At 48.8% G+C, this 24,586-nt stretch overlaps 1 protein-coding gene across 1 annotated transcript in view; it reads right to left on the bottom strand.

Annotated features, from left to right (window-relative positions):
* Nucleotides 1–24,586, bottom strand: part of VAV2 (vav guanine nucleotide exchange factor 2) — a 134,649-nt gene that overhangs the window by 29,276 nt on the left and 80,787 nt on the right. The window contains exons 3-4 of the mRNA XM_008927234.2: nt 19,580–19,638; nt 6,988–7,056 (exon numbers count right to left, since the gene is read on the bottom strand). Coding sequence (XP_008925482.1) covers nt 6,988–7,056; nt 19,580–19,638 — 128 coding nt within the window. The remainder of the gene's footprint in view (nt 1–6,987; nt 7,057–19,579; nt 19,639–24,586) is intronic.

Genomic DNA, 24,586 nt, shown 5'->3' with positions numbered 1-24,586 from the left:
TTATCTGTACCAATATTTATATTCTCCGCTCCACTCCTTATCCAGAGCGAGTCACTCCCAGTTCCTGATTAATCTTCCTGCCTGCACCTCTCGGATTGCTGGCTGTCTCTCCATACATCATTTCCCTGGCTCCAGGGTCGTTAGGGACGTATGGCTGCGTTAATGTCGCGAGCACCAGCCCGGCTGGGTGTGACGCGACCAGGCGAGTGCTGCGGTGACGCTGCTGCTGGAGCAGAGCCTGCTTGGCCTCGTGGATGCTCATCACCACCCATGGGAGCACCCAGGAACTGCTTTGGGCTACGTGCAGAAGGAGAAGAGGCATCCTGAGGTGTCTCTGGGAAGCCCTGCGTCCTGAGCATCACCTGGACATTCTCTCGGCGCACCTACACAACCAGGTGCCAGGTCCAAGCCTCAAACCCCAGCAGGACCCATTCCAAGCCTGCTGCTGCTGTTCCCAGCCTGGGCAAGTTCTCCTTTTCTCCCCCTCCAAGGAGCCATGAGCTCTGGACCGTGGTGGGGACACACCAGCACACCACTGTGAGAAATCCAGGTGGCAGTGTGACATGCTGAAGGGGTTTTGCTCAATCAGGTTTCCTGGACCAAGCCTGCAGGAGGATGTGTGCCCCATGGACCTGGTCCAGCCTGGCCCTACCCAGAGTTCCTCCAGGCCACCAAGAAAGGGGCAGAAATGCCTACCAAGGGTCAACAGAGGAGATTTGCCCACAGAACTGCCAACAGTCACAAGACATGAACATTGCACTTATCACAAGGGGCCACATCCTGATAGCACCTTGCTACTCTCACTGCTCTAACAAAGGGGCTGAGTCCTACTGCTCCACTCCTTCCTGCTCATCAACATCAGCACAAGCCCTTCCCAACATCGATTTCTGGCCTCACACAAAAACCAGGAACAACTCCCTTGTTCTGGGGCCATCTAGAAAGACACTTCCACTTCAGAGCTTCGGGGAGAGACACTAGAGATGCTCAAACCCGACAGCCGTGGTGGTGTTAAAACCATACCTTTGTCCAGCAGACTCTTATTTATTAAAACACATTCCTAGTACATCCCTGAGAAACACCAGAGGCTGCCAGTTTTATGGAGAGCAGTAAACCGTGTGGATTAACCTCTCCTGGAGCAGACTGTGAGCAGCCAAGCTCCAACGGTGCCGCACGGCTGTCGACAATCGCTGCTGTGCACATATTGATTTTCATCAGTCTCCACATTATGTCTGTCAGAGTTGAAAACACACACCCTCCCCGTCCTCAAAACAGGGAACAGGCATCAGGGTGATTTTAGCCAGTGGCAAACTGAGGGCCTACTAAATGCAGGCAATAAATTCGGCATCCCAAGCATGTCACGCACAGACAGAACAACCTGAGCAAGGAAAGCCAGATCTTCACCTCGTTCTTCACAAAGAAAAGCAATTTGCTCCTTCAATAAAAGCAGCAGAGTCTGCGAGTTACCCGTGGGTATCAGAGCCCATGATCTACTGCCTGGATTAGGAGATTCATTGACAGCTCTGGGTTTAGGAAAGGGATTTTTATCCGCCCTTCAGAGTTAATGCCAGCATTTGCAATTACTGTTATTAGGATGGATGTAACCAGCTTTGGGATGGCAGCATCTTGCCGAGCCAGAAAAGCTCATTCAAAGCAAAAAAAGAATGAAGCTTTTCATATCTAAGGCAATTTCAGGCAAAAACAGTGCTTTTGGCTGAGCTCTGCCTCCCTGGCAATGCTTTCTCTGCATGAACACCCTCCCAGGCAGGCGGCAGCCATGCCAAGGAGCAGCTCCCATAACAGAGGGGCTGATGCCAGGATGCTACCTTGGAGTGAGGGACAAACACGTGGGGAAGCTCTGATAGACTTGAGGGCCACTGAAGAATCTCTTCACCCACAAAAGCTGCTCTGGGAAGTTGATGAGTTTGTACCAGCCCCAGGAATGCAGGGACAAGCTCTCAAGGCAAACCCACTGTGCCAAAACCCCTGTCCAAACCACACTGGTGGAAGAGCCAGAACCACCAGGAACAACAAAAGAAAGGGAAGGAGGGGACAGAAGGAACTAAAATAAGACAACCAAGAAATAACCCCAAATTTCCAGCCCTGTAGCCAAGGTTAAGAGCCAGAAAACCTCAGAGCCACCACTGGGTCCAGGCTGGGAGGGCATTTGCAGGGACTCTGAGACAGCTGCCCAGCAACTGCAAGGCTCCAGTCTGCCCCAGTAATCCTCCACTTTCTCATTCTTACTCTGCACTTACAGCTATAAATAGACAGTTCATCCAACCAACCCCCTCATTCACGGGCTCCATCAGACAAGGAGAAACAGAGTCCTATATTTGCAGCACATCTGGCAGGCTTAGGTTTCAGGGTGAAGGAGTGCAAGATGTGCAGTCACTGGACTCGAGATCTTGCAGGGTTTAATTAGCCAGATTGTACTTGGATGGAGATACACATCTGGAAATAGCAAGGGAAGCCTTCTGCCATCTATTCTACTTGGGTCTTACGTTCCCCAGTCAAAGGGGAACATTATGATCCCAAGAACGAGCCTCACACAGTTATAGCACATAATATGATCCTAGAAAAGGCACAAGTAGGACATATAAAAATCAATACGGGTGACAAAGAAGAAAAGACACGTTTACAAGTGCTATGGCTCAAGTGCCCTGTACTACAGAACCATTTATTTAATGGGCTGGCGTGCGTGGTCTGTCCAACACAGCAAAAATAATGAGAAAAGTGGCAGCTAACTTATCATCTCACCTTGGCTCCTCTATTCGTTACTTTCTTTTAATGCACTCGAGAAATTCTGCTGATCACATCACTATTTTGGGAGATATGATGGGGCAAAGCTGGTGACAGCAGTGGAAGAAGTAGGAGAAACTTCAGTGAGAAGCTGTTGGCAGGGGGCAGGTTGTCGGCAGAGGCTGTGCCCAGAAGAGATGCATCACTTGAGAAACTGAGGCTGGGCAGACCTACTTCCCCCCTTTTCTAGGACGAGAAGTTTGGGAATACACAACTATCCCCAATATATTTGTTGGGGATAAATCCCCAGTGAACTGCAGCTCAAAACAAGAGCAGGGGACATCGACACTGAGCTGTGGGATGAAGCTCCCCAGGGGCACACACTGGTTCCAGCACAGAGTTTGGTGGCAGCTGCTTTGCCTAAAACACTTACTTGGTCCCTTCTGCAACACCACAACTTCTCTCCCCAAAGCAAATTACATTTGAAGGAGAAAATAAAGGTAAAAGTTACACAAATTAAACGTTTCACATCAAACCATTCACAGCACTTCTGCCTGACTGAATTCTTCCAAGAGCCAACAAGTAACCCAAAATCAGCCCTATGTGTAATCCACCCAAGCCTGCTGGGCTTAGTGCCAGGGCAGAGGGACAGTGCCATGAAGTGGAGAAGGTTCATCATAAAGAAGGGTCTGGTGCTGTAAAGAGGACCAGGATTAATCACTCTCATAAATTTAATGAGACAAAATAACTGGGGAGAGCTTAAGTGGCAGTAAAGAAAATTCAGGTTAAATGTTAACTATAACTCTGAGGTACCAGGATGGTCTGGAGCAGCTGAAAGAGCCATCAAGAGGGATGGAAAAGCAATTGGCGGGGAAGAAGCTTATCAGTAAGGCGGATAATTGCCCACTGACATCAGTGCCCAGCAGCCATATCCGGGTGGGAAGCAGCGGCTCACACCCCTGCACACCTGTGGGAGCATCCCCAGGACAAGGGTCACTCCGATTTTGGGGGCACAGGCTATGGAGAATGAGCCCACGTGTTGCTGTTGCAAAGCCCAGCTCATTTTGTGGGTAACCCCCCCCAACTGGTTGCAGCTCTAGGGTCTGGCACTAGGGCAGGCTGAGATAAATCAGGCAGCAGAGGACAATTGTCCCTTTACTGCTCCTCCCAGTATTGATCAGGCACCACTTGCATCCGTCCGGCCCTCACCATCTGCCCAGGCTGCTGCAAGCTGCCATCTGGCCCATGGCAAAGCAAACAGAGGGGCCAGCAGGCTGAAAACAGGGAATTTGAGAACTTCCTATCTCCCCTGATAGCCTTTTAGTTTCCCTTCCCCTTTCCACCACCAATTGTTCTCTTTTTTTTTTTTAACCAAATAGCTGTTTCCAGGCAATTACATGCCTTGATCTGCTGGCTGGCTGACCCAGAGCTGGGGAGCTGCCTGGAGCTTGGATTCATCTCTGCAACACCCCAAAGGTGAAAGAACAATGGGGTCATCAAGGTTTAAACATCCTTTATACACACCTGCACCCCACAGACACACTGTGCTTGCACAGACCTTGTTCCTGCAGCCCACATAAATGTCCTTGTGGCACTGCCATTGATCCTCTCCAGCCCTGGCACTGACTTTTGTCCCCAGTTGTCGGGGCTCCTCTGCAGTGGGAGGGTCATCAGGATGAAGGTTCTCACTCTTCAGAGCATCGTGGGGACAGTGGGGACAAAGCCTGGTTCCTTCTGCTTCCCAAATCAGCCCCTCCTTCACCAATACATCTATATTTTGAATTCTTTGCAGAACAGAAATTCACCTAAAATCTGAACGGGGTAACAAAACTGCTCTGTTTAAGTACTTAAGAGTTGAAATGAAGCATTTTAATATTTAAAAAAACCCCAAACTATCTCTTTTACCAACCCCTAAAATGTCTTGTTAGAACCAGCTCAATATTTATCCTGAGCTTTTTATCCCAGCAGCACAATGTCCAAAGAGAGCTCCCTTCTCAAGAGACTCCTCTCTCCCAGGGGTGAGCTGATGGTGCAGAGCCCACCAGGGTTGTCCCTCCTCACCCACACCCTGGCCCTTTGAGGTCAGTGGGAACATCAGGGTGGGACCTCGAGATGACACATCTCATGGTGGTTTTACAGGCAGGACTGTAGCAGTTCCTTCCACACATTGGGTCATTTCACTGCTTGCTGTGAAAATCACTTCCTCGCCTCCAATAAAGCATTTTGTATGCACTCAGATCTCCCCAATGCTGCTGGATCATCAGCAATACTAAATGCAAAGATGCTGGATGGACTGAATCACTCCCAGCTCGTGAATGATGCCCTTGTTCAGCTGTTTGGAGGATCAGCAGGAGCTAAGAAAGAGCTTTCTCATGCAGTGCCCCAGCCTGCCAGCGCCCAGCAGCGGTGCCCAGTACCCACCATTGTGACCAGCAAAACCCCAGTGAAAGTTTCCTTGTCAAAGGGAGAAAGGGGGACTATTGCTGATGTGCTCCAGGCAGCTGGAGCAGCAACACTTGTGTGAAGGGGCTCTCAGGGGCATTTCTGGGGTTTTTACAGCTATGGGTGAATTCCATCTCTGTTTTGTAGGTCGTGTTTCCGTGCACAACCTGGCTGGACCAGGAGGGCAGGTCCAGATGCAGGAATTGGTGCAATAACCCCATGCTGATTTACACATGCCTTTCCCCACCAGTCTTGGCTAAAGATTTCGAGAAGAGGATTTTGCAAAGAAGGGGAAAAAAGGGAAAGTTAAAAGTTGGAGAAGATCTGGGACAGAACAGGGTGATCAATAGAAATAAACCTCCAAGTCATCTGACTTGGGCACCTCTCATTGAGGGACAAACTCACAGCCAGGCCTGAGAAACAGTTTGGGGAAACTTCCACCCAGACACCCTGCAGGAGCTGCACCACTGACAGCAGTTAAAACTGGGAACCCACTTCCAACACTGAACAACCTGCTCCAAGCTCTGAGCATGCCATCCCAAAACTCCCGTTTCTAGGAGAGTGCTGCCATCCCAACCAGCACTCGTGTGTGAGTTCCCACACAAACCTCTCTCCAATTAAAAGCACATCTATGTGTGAGAAGCAGGAATTTTAAAACCTAGTATTAAAAGGATTTTGAGAACTTTTGGAGAGGGGGCGGAAAAAAATGTTGCTCTTGAAAGCATCCCTTTATAAGTTAAAATTATATTAAACTGTAGCTGCTGGGAGCCAACAGCAAGCAGGGAATTCCAGGGGACTCCAGTCCCTCCGCTGGTAATTTATGATTTACTTTTGTAATAACTGAAGCCATAAGGAACTCATTGGATTAAGGAGCCTTATTATTTATGTTGTGGAACAATAATATTTAACTGTATAAAGCCATATATCCACCCATACAGTCCATCCCTCCACATGAAACAGACTGCTCCACATAAGCAAACCCCTGGCTGATGGGAATGTTGCCATCGAATTCCAATAGTGCCCGCATTTCACCGTATATGTTGTAGTTCAAGGTTGATTTTAAAAGCCTGTTATATCATCACCATGGGCAGCAAAACACAGACACAAGATAAACAGAGACAGGACACACCAGCAGCACCACCCCATGTCCTAACACACCACCAAGGACAGGCAGGATGTGTCCCTTGTGAGGGGCCTGAGGCCCCATCCCTGCAAGCATCCAGGTTAGACAGGGCTTGGAGCAACCTGGTCTACTGGAAGGTGTCCCTGACCATGGCAGGGGACATGGAACAAGGTGGTCTTTAAGGTCCCTTTCAACCCAAAATATTCTGTGGTTGCCCTGGGGACACCTAGGGTGGTCCAAAAATCATCCATAGGGGATGCAGATCCATGTGCCAGCACCCACACAGCCCAAAAAATGCCATGGGGGGAACCAGCACTGTTAGCAACAGGTACCCCACTCCCAGCAAGTGGTTTGGCTTTGGTCAGCTCAGAGAATAAATTATGTCCCAAGGTTTTGCAGCTAATGATGGAATTTAGGAGGCGGAGGGGATCCCGTGGGCTTGGCCCCCTTCACCCCCCACCAAGCCCCTCGTAAATTCAACCTGATTAAAAGTGATGTCTCCCAGGGCTCTTCATGGGAAGAGATGGACTATTGTCAGAGCACAAAAATCTCCTGGCAAAAGGATCAAAGCAGCCAGCCCGGCTCTCTGAGCCCCGCTGTCAAATTTTATCTGCCTTTGCTGCAAATACTCCGCAACTTTTCCCTTTCTGTGTCCCCTCCCGTGAGAAGGGGAGGCCACTTACTCTGCCAGCTCCTCCAGGCTCCGATACACGTCATCATCGTTTTCCGTGGTCTCCTCCGAAGGGAAGGGCCTGGGGAAGGAAAGGAATGACAGTGTTATTGGTGCCTCACCCCTCGCAGCACACCCCCTGAACTCAGCCCAGCCCTGAGCGTCCCGCTGAGCTCAGGATGTTTCGGAACAAAATATGCATTGCAAATCCATTTTTTCCTGTTGAGGTACTGGCTCCCAGGACACTGCTTCCCAGAGGCAGCCCTGGCATGGCAGGACAAGAAAGCAGGTGGTGAGGCTTGGCTGAGCACAGGAGAGCACCTGGGCCCCAAAATGAGGAGCAGCATCGTCTGACAGCACCTCAGAGCCCCCGTGGCTGAGCTGCCGCTCCTGCTGTGCTGGTGCTGCACAAACAACTCAGAAATGTAACTCAAGCCTGGAGTTGGACATGTTAAAATGGAGAGACACCTTCTCCCCCAGCTCTCATGGAGCTTTCCCACCTGTGAGCTCCTGCCCTGGTCAGCCAGGCACGGCTGGACACACCATGCTGCTTCCCACTGTTGCAAACAGCTGATCCCACTGGAATGAATGAGTCCTTATGAACCCTGGGCTTCCTCATCTTAACAACTTTGTGACAGCTGAAAAAAGTTAAACCCCTGGGGATGAGGGAAAGGACAGCAAAAGGGCAAAAGGAAGGGGGGAGAAAGCAGATTAAAAGAGCACGGGAGGGAGTGGGGGGAATACAAGAATTCCTTGGCTCGTTCTGAAGTAATAACCAAATAACGTACGAAGGAGATGAAAAATACTGTTTTAATTAAACCCAATGTATTATTGCTGGCACGGGGCCAGGGTGGGCTGTGGCTCTGCTGGGGCTGGATGCACCTTGTGGCTACGGCTGTGCCGGGCTGCGGGTCCCCGTGGGCACAGCCAGCCTTGCTCCAGCCCCAGCACAGGGACACGGAGGGGTGGCAGTAGGGCAGCTTACTTCACCCCTCCTGGACATCGAGGAGAAGGCAGGTGGGGTTCCCCAGGCCATGAGCCACACGGGATGGGATGCTGATGCTGGGGAGGAGCAAAATTGGATACATGTGAACGTCTAACTGCCCTCGAGAGCAATTCCCTCCTCTGCCCTCCCACCTTCCTTGTTTCATGATAGATTGCCTCTCCTGTAAAATTTAATACATGGCCTGGTTAGCCCCCAAATTTGCTATTTTTGGATCCTTTCTCTAGCATTAATTTGCTTTCTCTCCTCTGCTACACTTCACCCTTCCTTCAGCGAGCAGCTTCAGACCAAGCATTTTGAAATAGTGCTGAAACCTGCAGCAAGTTCAATTAAAACCCCAGCCAGGTGGTGAGTCCAGGAGGGAAAAGAGCCATGGTGACCTCAGCCACGGAGCAGAATCATTCCATGCTACACTACCTACCACAGCTGCTGTGCCTCTGAGAGAGGAAACAAGGAGCACCCAAGGCTGGTGTGTCCAACCATGTGCAAAGTGGCAACAGGGGAGGGAAGAAAGCTGTGGGTAGAAGGGCAGGTGGGGCTCTGCTTGCTGTCATAGTCCCATGGCAAGGCAGGTGCCATCAGGGGATCGTCCCAAAACCCCAACATCTGGCACAAACAGCTGCCCAGGTATCTGTGAGGTGAGGGGGGGATGACCATTTTGGAGAGAAGCTTCAAAGCATAAAGGTGCAGTTTGAGATCCTGAGGATCTTTACAAAACGTGTGTTTCCTCACTCCTGCTGTCCCCTGGGGATTAGTGACAAATACAAAAGCCACGTGAAGCACAGGCAAAAAAGCCACCAGCTTTTCCTGCACATGATGGAACTGGGAACCAGTCTTGGACTTCAGCCCTGGTGGGCAAAGGGATATGGCAGCTGCTGCTGCAGGGCTACACCACCCCACACAGCTCCAGCAAGAAAGGAGAACTCAGAGGTGACCTGTGTTTAAACACCACTTGTTAAAATAATAATAAAAAAAAATCCACCACAAGGCACGACCTCCTTTCTTTTACATGCATCTTCTGCTGATAATCTCTGACTATTTCCTTCCCCAGTGCTCACCATGCCAGAAAGAAAGAAGTAAAAGAGCCATAAAGAATATTAAAATCACATGCACACGTTTCCAACCATAAATCTGGGCCTGAGGTGTAATTGGTTCCTGTGATAAACCCCCCCATGTAAGACAAGGGGACAGTAAACAGAGAAAAAATATTTTCTAATGAGAGTTTCATGGGGAGGCAGCTCTGCTGGCCCTCCCAGCTTCACCTTGACTGTGGGTAAAGCACCAGAGTGAAAGTCAGGGCAGGGGAGGAATTAATAACCTGTATCCCCACAATAGCAGCTAATGGCTAAATAAGGATGCAGAGAAGGCAATTAGAAGGAAAGTCACACCGAGGTGAGTGTTACTGAATGGACCATCTCAAATCTGGAGCTGAAGGATGGCTTTTTGGAGAAAGCGCTGGGTTTGTCCTTTGTCTGTGCCTCTTTCCCCAGCTGCCCATGCTTTGCAGGGGCTCTCTGTGTCCCCACATCACCAGTGTGGGAGCAGAGCTGCCATCTCCCCTGCTCCAAAACAGGGTGCCAGCCCCCAGGATGCAGGATAACTCACACAGGGTGGGACCATGGGACAGTCCTTGCTCTTCCCCAAATGTTCTATGTGCAACAACACAATTTAATGTAACCCTACCAAGAGCTCTCCAACAGCAAATGCGTTATTTGAGACAAATCTACAGGTCATTTTTTCCTTTTTTTTGTAAAATGAGTAAAAACATTTTAAGTCAAGAGGTCTAAAAGCTACTGGGAAATTCTTACAGACCTCCAGGCTTGTTGCAACTTCTTATGGAGTATTAAAAGCTGTGGCTGGGAATGCCCAACAGCAACGAGTATTTTGAGTTCACTGAAACCCAACAGGTTTGCAGAGATCCCGGTTTATTAAAATTCATTTGAAAATGTCTCTTATTTCCTATCTTTAGTTAAGCACCAGATTTTGTTTTTCACTCCAGCACCATGCAAAACCACCTGCTGAGCCATTCATCCTCCCAGCCCGTGCCTGGGCTGCTGCAATCCCAATTCAGATGAAGAGTGAAAGCCCCAGCGACATCAAACAGCACCAGAACAGGCTCTTAGAGATAATAAACCTCCCAGAGCAGACTCCTGCACAGACTAACCCCACAGCATTCAAGAGCATCACTTCCACAGATCAAAGAGGAGAAGGGAAGTGGGATTGATCTGATGTATTTGTTTCAGAGCCTAAAAGAGAAGAAAAGACCGAGTAATTTGTTATGGAGTTTAGAGAGAGCTTTGCCTCTGGAGGACAAGACTTACAGCAGATGATGGTTCTTGACACGAGACGCAAAGCACCCCCTTGATCTTACAAAACATTTTGGCTACTTTCTGCATTGCACGTGCACAGAACAGAGAGCCCTGCAAACACCAGGGAAGGCAGGAGCAATCCACAGCCCCAGCACATCACGCAGGGGGATAATCAATTAATATTTCACGAGGCACCTAATGCAAAAACCCTCCCTTCGCTCTCAGGTTGCCCCCATGATCCCTCCCACGCCGCATCCTCATCATCCACTCCTGCACAGTAAATCTCTCTGTGGGGAGAAGGAGCAGCTCCACACGCTGCCTTGGCTGCTCTCTCCTCTGAATTATTTAACGGGAAGAGCCAGGTAGGCTGCAATTCTAACAGCAATAAGCAGGAAGGTTTATTTATTTATGAGCATATTTCAGCAACTGGGTGTCTTGTCCTAGCAACTGAAGCCAATTGTTCACCTCTGCAGTGCCCTCACAGAGAACAGAGGGTCAGGGATGGGTCAGCTTTAGCCTGATAATTTTATACTGCAGCATCTTGGCCTCAAATCCACGTGTGACAGAGCAAAAAGGACCCAGCATGGTTTATTTTCTATTTTTCCAGTGTCCATTCTGATTTCTTGGGGTCAAACACCAGCCCTGGGAACAGGAAGCCCGGTGACAAGAAGGGAGGGTGGAAATGTCCCACTCAGTGCTCTCCACCCCAAGGAGCTGTTCCCACTGCTCTCGGTGGAGATGGTCTGTCAGGCAGGTCCGCAAGGAAGTTCTCATGCCTTGTGCAAACACCCTCAACAGACTAAAGGAGGTGGTTCATCCCCCTTTCTGGAGCAGGATTCCAGCCTCTCAGCACGATAACCTCCCCCTCTTTTCCTAAGATCACACTTGAGTGTTTTAAAAAGCAGGTGGAGTAAGTGACACCCGGGAAACCTGAGCTGCTCCCATCTGCTGCCCCTTCTGTGAGGGGTTTCTTCATAAACGGGAAGGATCAGAGCCTCAAGCTGGTGCAAAGGAGCTTCTGCAGCTCTGCTGGGATGGAAGGGGCTGTGCCAAGTCCTCCTGGCCCAGAATCTGGCAGAAAAGCGTTTCCATAATGAGGAATATACAGACTGTAATTACACCTTGCAGTACCTCACACATCCCATGGCTGGAGGTACAGACCTTCTGACAGCCCTGCTTTGAAGACAGCATTGTGGCCATGCACAGAAAACCCAGGGGACTCTGATTTCACCAAGATTTTTGGGCTTCAGGCTGTGCTTTCCATGTGAGTTCAGGTGTGGGGTTTGCAGCCCCACAGCTCCCATGCTTCCAGAAAAGTCTGTCTGTCCCACTGCTGAGGTTTCATGCTGCTTCAAACCCCGTATCTCAGACCTTGGCTGTTCACAGCACATCCCTTTGACAGCTCCAACCTTCTCCTTTTCTTTTTTCATCTTCTTTTCCTCCAGGATGGCTCACCCTGTGAACATGGGATCACCCCATCCCAGTGACCACGGATTCCCTGTCAGTCATCAGTTCTGGAACCTCAGTGCCCAGTGGATCCCCTGGGCACACCATCACACCTTCATGAGCTCTCCTGGAGCTGCCCAAAGAAATCCATGCAGTTTTCCCAAGACATTTGCCCACAACTGAAAATTCCTTCCTTGTCGGCTTCGGTGGGATTAGGCAGATTAAAGAAGTATTTAATTTACTGATGTACCAAGAGATGGACATGAGCTGACCAGGGACAAGCAAAGAGGTGACCTGGAGCTGCTCCTCCAGCTCTGCTCAAGACCCAGGCAGCACCTCCAAGATTTGTTTCCCATCTGTGAAACGGGAACACCATCAGGGAATGATTTTGGTCAAGTGCTGCGAGGTAAAACCACACTATTAATGCCCAAGATCCATTTATATGAAGCAGAATAGAATCAATTCTCCCCATGCACAACAAGGCACATTGGAGCATACCAAAAGCTGCTGAATTTAATTAAAATCATACTATTGTGTTACATTACTCATCTCTGGAAAGAAGCACCTCACACTGTGCCAGATTTTAGACACGTCCTCTGAAAAATTATGATTTGCTTTTATTTGTGGTCTGGAACTTGCAGAAATTCTCATAAGATTAATTTTGATAGAAATTCAGTGGGGAAAGAGCAAGCTACATCATGAGATAGCACAAAGATGATGATTTTGCAGGAGGGAACTCAGCACTTAACACAGTGCACAGCCCAAGGCTAAGCTGCATGTCCTGCTTCAGCTCAAATCTGAACTGAGGATTTCTGGGGACGATGAGACAAGAAAATAACAGCTCGTATAACTTTACATTTCAACACATTATCGCATTTTTAAAAAATCCTCATGTACCAATGCTTTGCTCAAGCAAGTGGTATGATTTTCTCCTCACTTCAGCTCCACATTGACGAGAACAGATGGATAAAATCAAAAGGGGAATCCAGAACCATCTTTCTCAAAAAGAAAGGAAAAAAAACAACCCAAACCCTGTTGGTTAACAGCATAACTGATCACTAGGGAATGATTTCCACAGTAAAGACCTGAGATGCACCTCAAGGTGTCCAACAACATCCCCACAGGCTCTGCAACTGCCTCTCTTTGGAAAACACTCTGTTAAAACAAAAACCTTGAAGCCCCCCATTTTTAACTTGTAGCAAAGCTGCACAAGGAGATCTTTCAGCACTCTGGGTTTTCCTTCTGTACCTGAGCAGCTGCTATCCTATGAAACACGTGCCAATAAAAACAAAGAAGTGCCTAAATGGATCTTTTTGCCTGATTCCAGCCAGCACCAGCATATCCCAGCCGAGCAGGGTCTCACTGTGCAACATAAACCAGACCCAAGCAGCCCACCTGGGCTGAGCAGCACATTCTGAGGGTCACAGGGAATAAACAGATTTGTGCTTCCCCTTCTGCAGATGTGAGAGAAGATGTGAGGTGCAGAGAGACATGGCTTGTCCTGGAGCACCCCTCTCTGCTGGCACAGCCTGTGGCAGCACCTCCAGCTCCCACCCTGCTGTGCCCCAGTGCTGGAAACCCCCCCCAGTTCTGAATACTTCATTTTGGACCAGTTGAGCCTGAAGCCCTTCTCCATCCTTGGGGCAAGGGCTGCGTTTCAGAGACACAACCAGAGGTGATGGGAAGGTCTCACCCAAACAAGGCAGTGCCAGGGTGGGCAGTGACCCAGGAGGAGCCCTGAGGGAAGCACTATGTGGGCAAAGACAACGTGCAGTGACAATACAGGTGCACCCCAAAACCCAGCAAGCCCCACCTGTGACTATCAAACCAAGCTGAGCACATCAGAGCTGTATCTTCATCACACAAAGCTGCTGGTGGGGAGGGGTGGGAGAGGAACTGCCTTTGCTTTCGTTAGCAGATGCTTACGGGGTGACCTCAGCATCTCCCAAGCCTACAAAGCAGCCGTGCAGGAAAACATGTCAGTGATATTTTTCAGACTCTCTAAGGAGCAAGTCTGTGAGGACACATACTTGCCAAAATAAATGTGTTAAAACCGTTTTTAGCGGGAAAGGAACTGCTCTCAGCCAAGGATTCTGCTTATCAACAAAGGAAGAAGCTTTATGGTCACTCCTAAAGAAGGTTTGTCCATGTCACAAGAAACCACCTCCACTTGACCTCCTGCTTGTGAGGTCTGTGCTGAGCCCCTGGATTTGTGCTGGTCAGTCCCAGGACTGGTCCCACTTCCACACATCCCGGACCACAGGAGAGTGCTGCATAGCAACTGTATCTTTTCCCAGACATGGATCCTCCCACAGCCTTCTCCATCCATTTTATAGCGACACTTAAAAGTGTGTACAATGAATAAACAACGGCAGTAAAAAATTATGGGCAGAGTGCAATTACAGAGAGCCATTGGCAACGAATAAAACAGGCCTTTGTAAAACCAACCTTAAGGAGAAGAAGTCCCATAACTACCTCCTCAGCAGAAGACACTTGAGGACTTAATTGCTAGTGACTTTAATTGCTTGCTGTTTTCACACACAGCTGGATCCGCCTCCCGGGCTGAGCTCCCATCCCCAGGGACGGGGGGAGCAGAGACCAAATCTGATCTGCAGGAAGCCTCCAGCATGCTGGAGAATCTTTGCAAATCCCATAAAAGATTTCCCCCATCTCCCTTCTCTCCCCCAGGACAGCAAGGGGAACACCTTGATGAGCTGCCCCAGGGTTTGTGCCACCACATCTTCTGCAAGAAGCGGGGCTTGCTGGCAGGACCACAAGGTCCCCTTTGCTGGGTCACCTCCATTGCAAAAAGAAGGGTATCCCTGCATTGCAGTGAGGCTCAGTCTGATGGGGAAATGGATTAAAGCTATGTAACCTGGACAAAACTCCAGGTTTAATTCTACACCAGTGGCTGAAGCACTGAGGAGTTTCCAGGTTACAAACACTGGGAGCAGAGACATGCACATTTAGCAGGGCAGGGCTGGAGGCTGCCCATGCAGGACCAGCTCCATGTGTCCCCCTGCCCCTCTCCTGCAGGCTGGGCACCACATGCCAGGAATGCTGCTCTGACTCTCCCTTCCCATCCCTCCTCCCTTTCACCCCCCCACACATCCTGATATTATTGGCAAGCTGTTAAGTACAGAAACTCCAGGGCTGATAACGCTGCAAACCTCATTTTGGGCATGTCAGTCTTTTTTAATGGTTTTACCTGCGCAAAAGGGAGCAATGATGAGCCCTGTTAGCAAGGCAGGGAAAAGCAGGGTGGTAGGGAAATCTCCTCTGGATTAAATCCTCACTGGTGGGAGGATGCTGGTACAGCCCATTTAGTTGCCTTGAATGTGCCTGGAGGCAGCACCAACCTGAGCTAATCCCAGTGCTGAGCTTCATTTCCCCCATCACACTGTCTGCCCTTACAGATGGGCAAAATCATACGACCATGGAATGGTTTGGCTTTGGAGGGACCTTAAAGATCATCTCATTCCAAACCCCCTGCCACGGGCAGGGACATTGTCCACTAGACCAGGTTGCTCAGAGCCCCATCCAGCCTGGTCTTGAACACTTCACTCCCAGAGATGGAGCATCCACAGCTTCTCTGGGCAACCTGTTCCAAAAAACCGGACACAGGGTGGCCGTGAAGGCCATTCAACAGGGTGCCCGTGGGCAACCTGGGCCTGACACCCACTCAGCACTGGATCTCAACTGATCACTTATTCTTCCCAAAGAGGTCCTGCCTTGCCCCCCAGGATGGGGAAAACACAACCATCCCAGTCTCCCTCCCTCCACAGCCTGGCCAAAGCACTGCCACCACTCCCACGAGAGAAAGCCTCCTCTGGCAATCAGGATTCACCCTCCTCCCCCCCATTTGCAAATGTCTTTAAATCTATTTTATTAACTGTAGTGCCCTCTGAAGAGAGTCACTGAGAGGTTCAGTTCATATATAAAGGATTTACTTAGATTAAGGGCCCCCATAAAGGCCTTTGAACATGGAAACTCCTTCCCGTTCTCAGCTGGCCTTGCTGTGCACACATTAAAAATGCATGCAGGCAGCATGAGCCAATATTCCTTAACCTCCTGCTTTGCTTGCAAAACTCAGCTTCCAGAAAAAACATATATCTCAGGGAGATGAATAAACACATGTCCCCTCTGCTCAGAGCTCACATTCAGCCCCTGCAGCCTGCCAGCACCAGGTGGATGATGGTCAGAGCCCAGAGGACATCAGGATGTGCCACAGGCAAAGGAGAACGGTCATGGCTGTGGCAGGAAAGTCTTAAAAGAAAAAAAAAGCTCTAAGAAAATATGAATAATCCTGGTTTATTGGGACCTGCAACAAGAAATCTTGTTGTCCTTCAGAGAGCTGACTTTGCTTGAGAAAACTTGGAAAGGGAATGAGAACTCATGCTCCAAAGCACAGGAGAAGCTTCACACAACATCCCTGTACAGCCATGCTGCTACAAAATCCTCCAGGCTGGCTTGGAAGCACTTAGTGCCAGTCACTGTGGGAATGGGGGAATGGAATTAATGGGTGCGAGTCGGGTCTGCAGTGGAAAATCCTGGCTGTAAAACAAAGGTTCCTTGTTCAGGGACAGCCACGGATGGGCACAGTGGTAACTTCTCCCTGAAACTGCTGACAGTCCTCCAGATAGATGGAGGAAAGGATGTGAAACAATAATAACTTAAAAAATCTCCTCTCCCTAGTTGATGGGCAATGCTACATGAGGATCTGTTCTTTGTCCCCAGGTACAGCCCTGTAAGACAACAGAGGGATGAAAATCCCAGGAAAAGGTTCCTATCCCTTTACCACAGAGCCTGTGCTCCCAAATGAGACCGAGAGGGCTGCCTGTGCCCTGATGAGCAGGAAGGAGTCAGTCCCATTAGCCAGGTGAACAAAGACATTTCTCACCTCCCCATTTCTGAGAGGGGAAAAATCAAACATCAAAAACTAAGGGAGTTTCCCAGGGAGTTGTACAGCACCCAGAGCAGAGCCAGCATCCAAATGCAGTTCCATGCATCTGCTTTCCCTTCAGTGCATGTCTTTATCCATAAAACCATCTTTCATCTGAATATGAACACCTTAAATTAAAGAGAGAAAATGTGCCTTTTCCCAGGGAGGCACCTATGAGCCTCTTATCATCATGGGCACCACCCCAAAAAATCACCCAGTGCAGTGGTGGGGTCCTTGCATCAAAACACTTCTTTAACCAGCGAGGAAACATCATCTGGGCTGTTTGCACAAATCTGGTTTTGCATCATTTGAGCCCATCCCCTGCCAGGAGGTGAGTCAGGGATGCCCCATGCTGGAGGGTGATGCTGGAGGGTGGAAGCAGCCCCTGGGATGGGGACAGGGCAGGGGCTGTAGCTACAGCTGCTGTGGATTAAGCACAGCCTTAACAGGGCACTGTAAACAAAACATTGCATTCAACATCTTTTTTTGCCATGTTTTGCTGCTTGTAGCTTGTTTCTTGGAAGAAACACTCTGTCATCTCAACAGAGCTATCCTGATAGCTATCTGGTGTACTCCATGAAACAGGATTTTTCTGGCAAGGTTCATGTAGCTAGAAATTATTAAGGCAGAAAGACTAATTTTGTTTCACTGAGTAGCATACAAGATTGATTTTTATTTTTCTACAAGCCATGAAACTTATTTAAGGACAAGTAATAGGCTTTAGGATTTCTTTCACTCTCAATGTGCGTGATCCTGACTGTTAGACCCTAAAATAGGGGCTGGAGCAGAGCCACATTCATGCTATGAGACTGACGACCATACAATCCACACACCAGCCTAATTTCACTGTATTTACCACGTTTTTGAGCACAGTGCCTAAGCTAACAAGACTTTTCTTATTTATTTCAATGGCAGCATCTTCACTGGGAGAGGAAAGAGTACAGACCCCAATCATCAGTGGGGACCCCAATGAGCTGAGGGGCAGAAGTGGCTGATGTGAGCAGCCCCTTCAGGGAGCCAGAGCTGCTGCTGGTTCCCACAAGATTAGATTAATTCATCTGAGATTAGTTTCTATCACTGAGGGTTTTGTGATGGTGTAGCAAGAAATCATCTAGTTTAAAGGAAAAAACACGTAGCGACGGACAAAGCGAGGGCTCTCTGACCACAGGGGACAGCGAGGTGGGAGGGGACGCCCCACAGGGGTATTTTTGTAGAATTTCAGAATTCAATTCTAGTCTAGTCTAGTCTATTTTCCAGCTAATGGAGTGACAGCATTTTCTGTTCCTGCAGAGCTGGCAGTGGGGAGGAGAGGCAGGGTTAATATGCAGGAAAACAGAGTTAGAAGAAGAGGCTCGCTAAGCTCTGTGCTATTCTTGTGTAATTATGGTGCCAAAGGCTTCCAAGATAAAGGATTTTAGTGGGAACTGTAACTGCTGGTTGTAAAATGCATGAGAAGAAGCCACATATCCACCAGAACAGCAGAGCCTCCTTTGTCCCTGGATCCCAGCTATTGCCCAGCCCTCAACAGAACCAACAGGGACTCAGCCAAAGCCTTCCCACAGAACACAGCTCATTCATCCTCTGAGGCAACTCCAGGACCTCCCTCCCTTCCTAGGGAAGGGCTTTTCCAGGGATTACACCCTGCAACCCCTTCCAGTGATGCCCCAGGACTTAAACCCAGCCCTTGCCAAGGCACAGCAGCTTGTGCACGTGGGTTCCCCATTGCTCCCTGCCTCCAAACGCCTTGGATGTTCTTTTCCCTCAAAACAATAATCACTGCAGGCTTCTCCAGGACTCAGGGAATGTAGTCCTTAACTTACAGCACATCTTTATTCCTCAAAGCCTCGTCCCCTGAGTCTCCCCCCCAGTCCTGCTGGGATCTGTCGGGTTTGTGTTCAGCAGATGGGAAAGCACCGAGTCGGTTTTACACGTGAAAAGCTGTTCCCCCTCCAGCAATATCAGTGCAGCTAAGGCAGGGAAAATATGTTCTAACAGTGGAAATCATGGCAGGGGGTGGTGGGCATGGGTGGCAGGGCTGGCAGTGAAGCAGGGACCCCATCCAGGCTGCATTCCCTGCACCCTGGCTGTGCCTGGCCCTGCAGACTGTGCCATGCTACCCCCAACCAGAATAGCAGCAAGACACATGCTGTGGAGAAAAGCAAATGTGTTCTATAGCTGGGGATGAAAACACACACACATTCCCCTACAAAAAAGGAGGGAAGGTACTTTAGGCTGAGAACTCATCCCAGTTATAGCTGTGTCCTAATGAGATGTTGTCAGATTAATAATACAAATGCACACTAACAAGAAAACCAATTGCAAACCAATTTTGCAAGGAGCTGAACAAAGAGCAGGATAACAGCTCTGCTTAATAGGGCTGTCTGCTCCTTTTAATTCCTTCTCCATTGCTCCTTCAATGAGCAGAGGAGGAGCAGCCAGCCCACCCTGGGTGCCAGGGCAGGGGACCCATACCCCCCTCATCCCCTCAGCAGTGTTGTCTCTGACAAACTCAGAGGGAATTTTCCAGCTGTTAGAGACAGAAAAGCCACCTGAGCTCTTCTGCACAGGAGCAGGTGACAGTGGGGACATGGGGTGATACCACAGCTCATGGGCACTGCTGGCTTTCCTGGGATCCCTCAGGTGCACAGTGAACCTGAGCAAAACCCCCAAGAGACATTAAACCCGCCCCTGCTGCCCTCCCCAGGAAGAATAGTGTACACAATTCATCACATTTTCACTTATTTTATCTGAAACTATTCCCAAGCAGCCCATAAGCTGCTTTTACAAGTACCCAGCCTTCACCCCAAAGGCACCCTTGATGTCTGTTTAACCCTACTAAGTGCAGTTTCTAAAGAGTCTGATGTGATTAAATACTAGGAATAGCATCATATTGAAAGGATCTTACCTAATTCCTTTGGTTTGAGCAATACTGTGGAAGGAGAGCCTGGATACTGCAGAGATCACCTGGAAATGAGAGAAAAAGATGCTGGTGTGCTTACTGAGGACAGAGGAAGGTTTAGTGAGGACTCACACACAGCCTGGTGTTTGAACATGGGCCACTGAAATGGATGTGCTCCAGTCCCCCCATGAGTGTCCCAGTGTCACCATCAGGGCTGGGAGGACACTGTCAGTGCAAACACTGCTTTTGGTTCTACCACTGAGCACAAAAGACATTTAACCCTCAGCTATAATCATTCAAGAGCATCATCCGAGGAAACTGCATCCCACACTCATTTAATATGTCCAAACCTGCCCTGATAGGTTTTATGCAACGCTGAGAACCACTGAAAAAACCCTCTTACTTTGTATTTTATCACAAAAGGATTATAACTCCTTTCATGTCTCTCCCCACACAAAGATGATCTTATTGAGGCAGACTTGCCAAGACTGAATGGTTTTGACTTCTTGCAATTCAATAGAGATGCATCATCGGTTTGTCAGAGGTGAGTGCAGACCGTCGCCCTTTTCTGGCAGAAAACAGCCAGAAGTGATTCAACAAGGAAATATTTTCATCAGCATTGCAATAAGGAGCAGTAAAACCACCAGCTTTTTCTGAAAACTCCCATTTTTGATGGAAGTTTTAATTGCTGTGAAGAATTTTCAATGAAGAGGAACAACGAATGGGTTTAGTCCCTTGTAAATATAAACCATGTTTTACTCTTGCTCATATCCATCATTTCAAAGCCAGATTGAAAAAACAAACCTATTATTTTTGGACTGGTTTCCAAAACTGGGATGAATAGAGATGCCTGTGCCTGGGACACAGATAAAGGGCTTCTTGAGAGGTCCCTGCTCAAGGACCCCCAGCTCCCACCTCTCCTCCAGGTGTACAAACCCAAACATCGTGGGGGCTGTTGCTGACTGGAGCTGCCCTGAACCCAACCCAGCAGTGAGGTCCCCTCAGGGATGCTTTATTTAGGGACTGTGTCCCCCCATCCTGCTGAGGGGATGCTCCCCTGCTTTGCTAAGTCATCTCCACACCAGCCACCTGGGGAGCACTGGATTCTCTCCTGGGATGCTGGTGGTACTCGAAGCCTCTCTCCCTCCCACATTATTATCCCAGAGCATCAATCACTGTCTTATCACACACCCTCATGCAAATCCTCTCTGCTGGAAAAGCCATGCAAGCACCAGGTTTGTGGAGAGCACACCAGGCTCCTTGGGACTGAGGAGCCTGAGCTCATCCTGCTGCAGGAGATCCTTCTCCAAACTCTATCTTCTCCACACTTTTGCAACCTCCACCCCTTTAATTTTTCATTTCTTTTACCACTGCCATGAATTCCAGCCTGGCTGCTCCACACGTGGACCCTGAGCCAGGGCAGCAACCAAGGAGCTGCCACAGTTTGGTGTTAAGCAGGTGATTTTCACATGGAGAACAGGGAACAGAACATCCCTGAAAGGCTCCAGGGCTCGTCAGGGCAGAGCCATGGCACAGAACTGCCAGCACGTGGTACCTGCAAACACCAAGACCAGACAGGGGACAATGACTAGAGACCCCTCTGGCACCCACAGCCACGCTCCACAGGGCTTAAAATACTCCAAGAGAAGTCCCAGACTGATTTAATGAGTCTCTTCTGCAACCTATTATTAGATCTCTGAAGTAAAAAATCAGTTTATGAATCAGACAGTTATACCGCAGGGTTTGACTTCCAGGGAAATTTAAGAGAGAAGCTCAGTGTTCTCCTCGCCAACAAGTTTTCCTTTGTTCTTTTATGAGCAGCCCCAAGCTCTGAACATCCTGGCACATCAAAGCCCAGGACCTGGTTCCAGTGAGGAGCCAGGATGCACAGACACACTTGCTGACACCGAGGCTCCCAAATTGATGCTCAGGCACGTAAGCAAAGCGACCCACTTTGAGGGATCAGGTACAAAGAGCATCCCTGAAGCTTGGTATCTCTGAAAGACTGAACAGTGACTGTCCCAACATAAGGGAATATTTTCCCAACAACAACTCCTGCTAAGGCAGTAGCCAAGAGCAAGAAAAGCCAAGTGCAAGCCCAGCTCCTCACAGATCCCATGCTCCAGCCTGCCAGCCCGGGAAGTGCTTAAGCATTCATTTAAGGATAAGTAATCCTCTCAATTTCAACAGGATTAAACAACATTCTTAAAAGTAAGTCAATCCTCAAGTGTTTGCTAAACTGTGTCTCATTTTCCCTATAAAGCAGCTTCTTTGCAGACAAACCCAGGAATAATTTCTGCCACTCCCAGCTCTCGTGTTCGATCAGGCCAGGGGGGATCCAGGTTGTTCCACACCCACACAGCAGCTGGCACCAGGGTCCCTGATCTCATCTGAGGATTTTCCTTGCTTCTGGAGTACCAGGACATACTAATACAACTAATACAGATATTCCAGGTGGTGAGAAGCTGTGGCTGCCTCATCCCTGGAAGTGTCCAAGGCCAGGTCAGACAAGGCTTGGAGCAACCTGGAAGGTGTCACAGCCTGTGGCAGGGGGGTGGAATGAGATGAACTTTAAGGTCCCTTCCAACCCAAATCATTCTGTGATTCTATGACACTAAGTGGAAATATAATTCCCTGGTTATTTATACCTCCCCTTTCTCTCATGGCAGCCTGGAAGTGCAGACTCCTTGTTTCCCCAAGGCAGATGGTACAACCAAAAAAGATTTCTTGCTGTGGGTTATTGGTTCCTTTCAGATTTATGCTGATTATTTCATAAGCTCAGATCTTTGGCTGCTTAAAACTGAAAATCCAGTAGAACTGAGGCTGTTGCACCCTGGAAAGGATGAGCAGGGACACCTTCCACTAGCCCAGGTTGTTCCAAGCCCTGTCCAACCTGCCCTTGGACACTTCCAGGGATGGGGTAGCCACAGTTTCTCTGGGCAACCTGTGCCAGGGCCTCACCACCCTGACAGGGAAAAATTTCTTCCTAGTATCTAATCTAACCCTGCCCTCTGCCAGTTTAAAGCCATTCCCTCTTGTCCTGTCACTACATGCCCTTGTCAAAAGTCCCTCTCCAAGTCATTTGAACAGGCTGTTTGGAAAACTGTACTCTTATCTGAGCGTTTTGCTTCCAGGAGACGGAGGGCTGTGGGATTTAACAACAGATTATTACTATTATTATTACCTCTTCGCCCATTTCCCAACGCAATTTCCTCCTAGAAAACTGCTTTCAGCACACAAGATTACCATAAAAGCTAAATATAAACATTCCACTGACAATAAGATGTCAGGAATATAAACAGGAATATAAAGGTGTGTAATGCAGGTGGTGCACAGACAGAATTTCTCTGCACGAGACCTGCAAAGGGTTAGTGTGAAAATTCTGGTGGTTTTGCCATGACAAGTGAGGAATCCCAGGAATGTGAAGGGCATCCCAGTTTGCCTTGTATTTTTAGACCTGAGCTAAATTCAACCACCCAGCTGATCATCTGCCGACCAGAGAGGCCATCGCTGCAAATCAACAGCACCAGAAAGGGAGCACGAGGGTTGGGCACGTGATTCCAGAGGCTGAGCATCAGATTTAGAAAGGCACCAAGTTCTGCACTTCATGGGAACAGGAAAGAAAATAAAAATAAAACAAAATAATCAAGGCTCCAAGTGGGTTCCTCACATTCACTGGTCATTTTGGAAGAAACCTGACTAAAGAAATGGGGTTTTTGGAAAGAATAGGAAACCAAAAACCACCACACCACCACGATAAGAAATCCACTACTTTTCTTCCTTACTACCAACACTTTCTTTTAGGAATTACAGATTTTAAAATAAACTGAAGCCAAATAGAAAATAAATGATTGTGCTTACTGCTCTTCTACTTCCTTCAGCATTGTTTATTGCTGATGGTATCTCTGAGTATCCAGAAAACTCTAAAATAAACTTTCTCATATTTGAAAAAACAAACTGACCCAGCTGGACTGGAGAACAATTTGCATAGGAGGGACTTCCCAGCTCTTGGAACACCAGAAGTGTGCCTGAGAGTTGGAGTGAGCTGAGGGCTCCCAGCCAGGATGGAGCCCCAGCAAGGATGTGCATTCCCAGAACAAATGGGAGATTTGCTTCTAAGCAGGAGTCTGCACAACAGTGATAATTCTGGACAGGGACCTCTCTGTGTCACCTCTGCACATCCCCTTTCCAGGGGAAGATGGTTTCACAGCCTGGAATTACATGGAGTAATCTTCTGGTCTACCCCTACACAGCAAACACTAAACCAGCCCTTTTCCCTGGACACAGTGCAGCCAGGGTTGCTGCAGCTTCAGCATCCCATAGATTTTGCTGGGAATTCCTTAAATCAACATCTCCTGATAGAACCTGGTACCTGAGAAGAGCATCCCTCTCCATGGCTGTGGCAGGAGGAAATCAGAGATGGTGGGATATTTTCTTGGGATGCCAAGGGAGGGCAGAGCCCCATTAAGATGTCAAGTCAGTTGGATTTTCCTACACCCAGGGCTCTCTCCTCTCAGCTGGACCTCATCCATCCAGCTGCCTGCTGAGGACAAGGACTATTAAATAATAATCCATTTGGACAACTGGTGTGAGCCTTTCCATTGCCTGCCTGAATCATTTTCCCTTCACCTGCCCAGGGATGCCACAGCTTCTCCTCCCATTCCCACTCATGCCAGGTGTGGTGGTTGCTGGCATGTAGCTTCTGGAGAGGTGCCAGCTGAGTGGGTTTGGGCTGATGCATACTTGATAAGGATTTCAAATCAAAGCCAGGGAAGTTTTCCTGTAATGGTGTGTCCAGAGTTCCCTCCTGGTATTTCACTACAGGGCCCACACAACAGATGGGGAACTCTGTGATGGGAGTATAGAAAAGCCTCTTCCCCCCTCCAACAAATACCTATTCCAGGGATCCTGGACTGCCACTTCCATGTGATTTATTGAAATATCAATAACTTGGGACATTGCTGTGGAGCTCTAGATGAGCTTCAGAGCACCCAACAAAACACAGGAGAGGGA

Source organism: Manacus vitellinus, unplaced genomic scaffold (assembly GCF_001715985.3).
Source record: "Manacus vitellinus isolate BGI_N305 unplaced genomic scaffold, ASM171598v3 scaffold_27_pilon, whole genome shotgun sequence".
In the NCBI taxonomy this organism is placed as follows: domain Eukaryota; kingdom Metazoa; phylum Chordata; class Aves; order Passeriformes; family Pipridae; genus Manacus; species Manacus vitellinus.
This window is presented reverse-complemented; position numbering and strand designations above follow the sequence as displayed.